The sequence below is a fragment of the Quercus lobata genome, chromosome 8 (genome assembly GCF_001633185.2).
Source record: "Quercus lobata isolate SW786 chromosome 8, ValleyOak3.0 Primary Assembly, whole genome shotgun sequence".
Lineage (NCBI taxonomy): Eukaryota > Viridiplantae > Streptophyta > Magnoliopsida > Fagales > Fagaceae > Quercus > Quercus lobata.
Genome location: NC_044911.1, coordinates 44,394,880 through 44,402,501, shown reverse-complemented (window position 1 = coordinate 44,402,501; position 7,622 = coordinate 44,394,880). Strand labels below are relative to the sequence as shown.

The following is a 7,622-nucleotide window of genomic DNA, read 5'->3' as shown; positions in this document are numbered from 1 at the left end:
AAAAAAAAAAAAAAAAAAATGCAAAACGCAAAACGCAAAAACATCTCTACGCAAACGCATGCTAAAACTTGGCTCCAGACTTCTGAGAGGATTGGTTTCAAGAACAGGACTTCCTAAGCGATGCATATGAGTCTTCTTTTCATATTAATTTTCAAAATGACTTATAATTTGTGCTTGTTTCTGTTGATTACTTTTTGATTGAACTTTAGCATACCATAGGTGTAGAAGCTATGGTTACTACCGTCGGGACGAGTACGCATGCCTCCAGGCTACATGCGCATGTTCAATATGTGCATAGCCAATCGTTGACCATGTGTATGAAGCCTAGTATAGCTAGAACCACATAAACCCTGGCTCTAAGATAGCCACCTTAAGGGTATCTAATTTCATCTGTACCCATTCATTTAAATTATTTCAAAATCCCTTTTACTAAACGTGATTTAGGAGTTTTTATCAGGTACTCCAAATTAAAATGGCGCGTACTTCTTCATCAATCTGACATTCATTTTTGGTGGATATATCTTGAATGCAAGAGCACAGAGAGAGAGAGGGTATCATGTTATTGTATTTTGATAATATTTAAATATCCATTTGGAAAAAAATTATCTATTTTTTTGCTAAAATTTTTATGCTAAAAGTGTTAATATGTATATATATATATATACCTTGAAAAAAATTTGAAAAAGTGAGAGAAGCTTAAAAAAAAAAAAAGAGTAAAATTTTGAAAATCTATAAATAAAAACTAAAACTTAATGTTAAACATTTTCAGTAAAAATACCTAATAAAAGCATTTGTAGCAGTGTAGTTATAATGCTATAATGCTAAAATTTAGCTCCACAAACACAAAAACCTTGCTGCAGCAGTAGAGCTAAATCTAAAAAATTTAGCTCCACTGCTACAGTGCACATCTAAAAATAGATGTGCACTGTTTATGAGGAGCAAAAAAAAAAAAAATTATTATTTTAATCATCCGGATGATTAAAATAATGCCTCTCCCTCTCTCTCACATTCACTCTCTCTCTCTCTCATCTCTGAAGTCTGAACATCACTCTCCCTCAATCCGGTCTCTCAGTCCCTCTCCGGTCTCACTCCCTCACTACTCCGGTCTCACTCCCTCACTCCGGTCTCTCACTCTCGTACTCCGGCCGGCCTCTCACTCCCTCACTCCGGCCGGCCTTTCACTCTCAGTCCGATCTCTCACTCTCTCAACTCCGATCAGCCAAGCCGCCGCTCTGTCACTTCGATCTCTCACTCTCTCAACTCCGATCGCCCAAGCCGTCGATCCACCACTTCTGCCGACCCAGCTCGTCGACGTGATCGGTGCTTGCTCGTCGTGGTGTTTTTTTTTTTGCTGTGGACTGGTGGTGGTGGTGGCTGTGGTTGTGGCCGTGGCTAAGGAAAAAGAAGATTGGAGATTTGGGTTTTTTTTTTTTTTTTTTTTCTTCTTGCTGTGGACTGGTGGCCGGTAGTGGTTGTGGATTTGTGGGTTCGATTTGGGCTGGTGTTTTTTTTTTTTTTTTTTCCTTCTTTCCTGCTGTGAACTGGTGGTCGGTGGTGGTGGAGGTGGTGGTTGTGGATTTGTGGGTTCGATTTGGGTTGGTGTTTTTTTTTTTTTTTTCTTCTTTCCTACTGTGGACTGGTGGCCGGTGGTGGTAGTGGAGGATATTTGTGCTGTGTGGGGGTGGTGGAGGATGTTTGTACTGTGGTGGTGGTGGTAGTGATATATTATTTTATTGTAGTAGAAATATTATTTTATTGTGATGAATATATTACTTTATTGTGTTGAAAACTAAAATAGATCCACTGCTATGACATGTGTGTAGGTAAAATAGATAAAGTAATTTTTTGTGGAGTTAAATTGCTAAAAATTTAACCCCACTACTGTGTATGCTCTTACTTTTCAGGAAAGTGGTCGGTGACTTTACTTTCCCTTCCAATGATGTTCTTCCTAGAACTTGCTGAGAGAATAAATGAATTTTCTTTTATAACTATATTTTGAAAATTTGCAATATTAAAATGCATATTATATTGCCGCCGATTAATATAATATTAGGAAGGTTGCTTGAAAGTCGTGTTTTTAAACCCCCCCCCCCCCCCCAAAAAAAAACAAAGACTTTCAATATGCGGTCTTCTTCTTCCTACAACTTGCTGAGCATTTGCTATCATTTCATCAATATCAATAAATCTTAAATCCATAATTTATTTTTTCACACGCACACCCATTCCCTTTATTTCTCTACTTACCCTTCTGAAACAAGTTATATACTTATATCCATTTCAAGAAAATCTCACTCCTTACAAAAACTTCATCAAATCATTTTGTTAGTTCAAGCAAAACTCTACATCGATGGCTCTTGAAACCGATGGAAGCAGCTTTTCATTGCGTACCAGTAAATGGATTTTTGACGTGTTCCTCAGTTTTAGAGGCGAGGACACCCGCCGCAATTTTCTGCGTCCTCTGTATGCCGCTTTAACCCAGAAAGGAATCCCCACGTTTACAGATGAGAAAGAACTTGAGAGAGGAAAACCCATTCCCTCAGAACTCTTGAAAGCCATTGAAGGGTCAAGGTTTTCAGTGGTTATTTTTTCAAAAAACTATGGATCCTCCAGTTGGTGCTTGGATGAACTTGCAAAGATTGTCGAGTGCCAGAAAAAGATGGGGCAAACGATTTTTCCAGTTTTCTTTGATGTTGATCCGACGGAGGTGCGGAAGCAGAAAGGTAGCTTTCATGAAGCATTTGCGAAGCATGAAGAAGTTTTTAAGGAGAATTTGGAGAAGGTGAAAACATGGAGAGCTGCTTTAACAAAAGTTGCCAATATCAGTGGGTGGGTTATACCAAAAGGGTAAGTCTTTTTTTTTTTTTTTTTTTTTTATCTTCTTTTAATTTGCTTCATCAAGTTCCTCATTTCCTCTGATTATTCAATTCACAGCTCTTTTAGCATCTATTCAGTATTTTTTTCCCGTATTTCTTTGAAATCTAATTGCTTTTCATAATTTGTGAAGTCTTACTCTTAAAACTTGTTAAATGCTCTGGCACTAAACCAAACCAAGTCCCCAAATCGATTATTTAATTGTTGTGATTGAGGATTTAATGCAGCATAGACAATATCAATTGATAATGATAAATAATTGTAAAGTAATCTTGCTGATGGCACGGAAAAAAAAATGTTAAAATAAAATCTTTTAGGTGCAGTTAGATACCACACCACCCATCTTCAAATCTTCAGCTTTTTAATTTTTGGTAAATAACCAAAGTATACGCTATTGCTGAATAATAACTTGCATATCATATATGAAATTCGTAGCGGAATTAAAATCAAGATTATACTAGAATCTGAAAATTCAATTAGAAAGAATTTTAATAAAATACCTTGATGCAAAGTTAGCATAAGGGTTTATGTATATAACTTGAGGTGAGACCAAAGGGAAAAATAAACCCTAACTCCAATGGTCTTGGGCCTCCTGTTATCTATAATAAGTCCAAAGTTAGCATTAACCACATTTTAGTTCACTATAAAAATATGGTTACACTCTAAGTTTTTGTTTAATTAATCAAGATATCCTTAGACTACTTTAAATTGCATTTAGCTCAATTGGTGAAGTCTCTGATGGTTGAATAAGAGATCTGGTAAAATCATTGATGTATTGATCATACAAGATCTCACTCTAGTATACATCAAAACAATCAACACTTCACGTTGAGTTCACCATCCTCTTAAGATTGAGAGTTAATGCATATAGCAGTTGTAAGATCAATTGTTTATTCATGTAATAGTAGTTAGTAGAATAATATTTCAGAGCAGTGACCCTATTGATCTAGTAATAAGTCTGTTAGTGATTTGGACTCTGGGGGGTCATGACTCCATTAGTACTCTATTAATAAGTCTGTCATTGATTTGGACCCCAAAGTTGCATCACACACATACTATAATGACTCAAGGAAAAGTTCTGCACTATACCCGCAAAAGACTAGTTTAGTCACAAATGAGACTCCTTATAGTTAATAAATCTTAGATCAGCCTCATATATGCTCAATATGGGACAAGTCTCTCTCTCTCTTCCTGATATTAGATATAGACCTGTTGGCTGCTTGTAGATGATGGAGGTGCACTAGAGTTGACGGGCTATGAGGGGCATCTGTTACAGCCAAGATCTTATTAAGCCGTCCAAAAGGGGCTCTGCTTCTTTAGCTCAATTTGGATTATTATCAATTTTTGCTAGGTGTTGCGGGAAAAAAATGGGGTTGGGTTTGGGACTGATTTAGTAATTGTCTTTGTGGATGATGATGCCTAGATTTGGAAAAGATAACTAGGCTAGTAAGTCTTTTTTCTTCTTTCTTTTTCTATTTGGTTACTGGAAAAGTTTTGGAAAAAGTTTGTCATGTCCTTCCCTTAATTTGGTTTAAATTTTCATATCTTGAATTTGTCATGTCCTTCCCTTAATTTGGTTTAAATTTTCATATCTTGAATTTTTAAAAATATTAAGAAAAATCAATAAATTTTTATTCATTTTTTGCATTTTTTTAATGTAAGACCCAAAGCAATTCCCTTTTTTGGAGCATTTAACAGTGCATTTTTAACGGAGTATTAAATTGAATAACAATTAAAGTTAGAGGATTGAATTAAAAAAAAATTGAAGTTAAATGCCTAAATTGAATTTTGGTAAAAGTTAAGGGTGCGATTTATAATTTAGCCATAATTAATTAAACACGTATCTCTATCTAACACACAGCTAGCCAAAGCATAATTTTGCACAATGTGTAGTTTAATACTTACTATTACAACAGGAAGAACAACACATAGTTTGTGAGTGAAAGCTTTGAAGAGGACTAGTCATTTGGATCTTACTTGTATTTTGGTTAGTAATGTTAACAGATAATATATTTGAAATGTATTGAAATTTTATTATTTTTTATCTTTTCTTTAGTTTATATTTTGTTAACACTAAATAGATGTTAGTTTTAATTACCTATTTTAATCTATTCTTGAATTTTTAGAATATTTTTCATTCTTGAATTCCAATTTTTTTTTTTTTGTTTATACTTAGGTACCAAAAATAAATTCTGGCTCTTCACTCATTTTGCAGGCAGGAGTCAGAATATATTAATGCAATTGTGGAGAAGATATTCGAAAGACTAAGTTCCATAAAACTAATTAAGGACTTGGTTGGAATCGATTCTCGTGTATGGGAAGTATATTCAGACTTAAAAATAGGATTGACCGATGTCCGTGTAATTGGGATAGATGGGACGGCTGGTATTGGTAAGACAACTATTGCACGAGTGGTTTATGATAGCTTTTCAAATCAATTTGAAGGTAGTAGCTTTCTACATACTGTCAGAGAAGAATCTAAAGTACATGGTTTAGCTTATTTGCAAGAACGACTTCTTTGTGACATTTTGATGCAAAAAGATATAAAAATATCCAATACTTCAGACGGAGTCCAATTGATCAGGCGTAGGCTATGTAATAAAAAGGTACTTCTGGTTCTTGATGATGTAGATAGTTTGGAACAGTCAGAAAGTTTGGCTTGCATGCGTGATTGCTGTGGTCCGGGAAGTAGAATTATCATCACAACAAGAAATGAACATTTGCTTAAGAGACTAAGAGTTGATGGAATATATAGGCCTAAGGAATTGAGTAGTGAAGAGGCTCTTCGTCTTTTCAGCTTGGAATGTTTTCGCAGTGAATGTCCTCCTGAAGGTTATATGGAGATGTCCAATCAGGTTGCCAGTTATGCTCACGGCCTTCCTTTAGCTATTAAGTTTTTGGGTAGTAGTCTGTTTGACAGAACCATCCCTGCATGGAGAAGTTATTTAGATATGCTTGAAAATAATTTTCCAGCAGAAATTTTACGAATATTTCAAATAAGTTTTGATTCTCTACAAGAAACAGAAAAAGAAATATTTCTACATATTGCATGTTTCTTTAATGGGGAGGACCAAGATCGTGTAGAAGAAATATTAGACTATCTTAATCTTTACCCAGCAATTGGAATAAGGGTTCTTATTGATAAATCTCTCTTAAGTGTTTCGTCAAACAATCGGTTGTGGATGCATCCTCTAGTACAACAAATGGGCAGAGAAATAACTTTTAGAGAGTCCCCTAAATCTCCTTGGGAACGACGAAGGCTATGGTTGCAAAAGGACATTGACCCTGTGCTTACAGACATTAAGGTAAGAGGTTATGTAGAAATCTTCAACTTAAATATAAACCCTTTCTATTATTCAAGAAAATAAAAATTTACATAATCTTTATACTCTTATTATGAAATTTACGAATCTCTTGTTCTTGTTTGTTAGGAAACAACAGCTATCCAAAGCATAGTCCTCGACTTGCCTGTACAAAAAGAGGTATGTTGGAATCCAGAAGCCTTTTCAAAGATGCATCATCTTGTAGTGCTCAAAATTCACAATGTGCAACTTCGAAATGGACTCACACATTTTCCTAATGAGTTAAGAGTGATTGAATGGAATGGGTATCCTTTAAAATCTTTGCCACCAAATTTCGAACCAAGGGAGCTTGTTGAACTTAGAATGTGCCATAGCAACATTAAACTACTTTGGAAGGGAGTGAAGGTAACATAGTTTCCTCAATTCCTCAATATTATTTATTTTGCTAAAAATAAATTCTAATTAACTATCATTCTACAATTTAATCTCATTAACAGCATTTGGGCAAGTTAAGATTCATCAAACTCAGTCACTCTCAAGATCTTATTAAGACTCCAGACTTCTCGGAGGCTCCACAGCTTGAGAGCATAGATTTTGAAGGCTGTACGAACTTAATTGAGGTTCACCAATCTGTTGGTGTACTGAAACGCCTAATTTTATTGAACCTAAAAGATTGCACTAGTCTTGTAAGTCTTCCAAGCAAGCTTGAAATGGAATCTCTTGAAAATCTTACTCTTGCTGGTTGCTCCAAAGTCAAGAAAATTCCAGAATTTGCAAAAGACATGGAACGATTAAGGGAGCTTCATTTAAGTGGGACTGCAATTGTAGACCTACCTTCATCAATTGAACATTTAACTGGTCTTACCTTATTGAATCTAAGCCATTGCAGAAATCTTTTGGGTCTTCCAGGCGCCATTTATAGATTAGAGTCCCTAAAAGAATTTACTGTATTTGGATGCTCAAAATTAGCTAAGGATGATAATGAGATTTTACCCACTCGAAAAAGATCGATATGGTTATTGGCAGAAGAGTTTTTAAGAAGTACAGGACGACGAGTCAGATCAAGGTTGATCTGAACAGTCAAACGGACCATGCAAGAGGTTTTGTTAGAATTCTCTCTTTCCATTAAAAAAGTGTACATTTTGAACCATAGTTTTCACTTTTATAGTTTTTTATTCCTCCAAATATACTAATTTTAGATTCCTTCAGTACATCTTTGAATTTTGACATTTGTTACATGCTCTCTCTTACCCATTGAAATATTGTTGGAATTCATATAAATGAGATTATGGAATTAATACACGAGCAACGCCCCTGTTTATATGGTCATTGTTTTTCTGCTTTGGTGACAATATTTTTCTCCTCCTTAAAATCTACCAAAAGTTTGGTTTTGGCCTTTTAAACTTTAATATGTTTATTTTTAGTTCCTAAACTTGTCAAAGCGTTTTA

General features: G+C 35.0%; 1 protein-coding gene across 1 annotated transcript; it reads left to right on the top strand.

Annotated features, from left to right (window-relative positions):
• Window positions 1-2,120: 2,120 nt before the first annotated feature.
• LOC115954654 (TMV resistance protein N-like) lies at window positions 2,121-7,386 on the top strand. The gene is made up of 4 exons (XM_031072570.1): window positions 2,121-2,844; window positions 5,087-6,176; window positions 6,303-6,578; window positions 6,671-7,386. Exons 1-4 carry the CDS (start codon window positions 2,348-2,350, stop codon window positions 7,247-7,249), a joined length of 2,442 nt encoding a protein of 813 aa, XP_030928430.1. The 5' UTR covers window positions 2,121-2,347; the 3' UTR covers window positions 7,250-7,386.
• The last annotated feature ends 236 nt before the right edge of the window (window positions 7,387-7,622 follow it).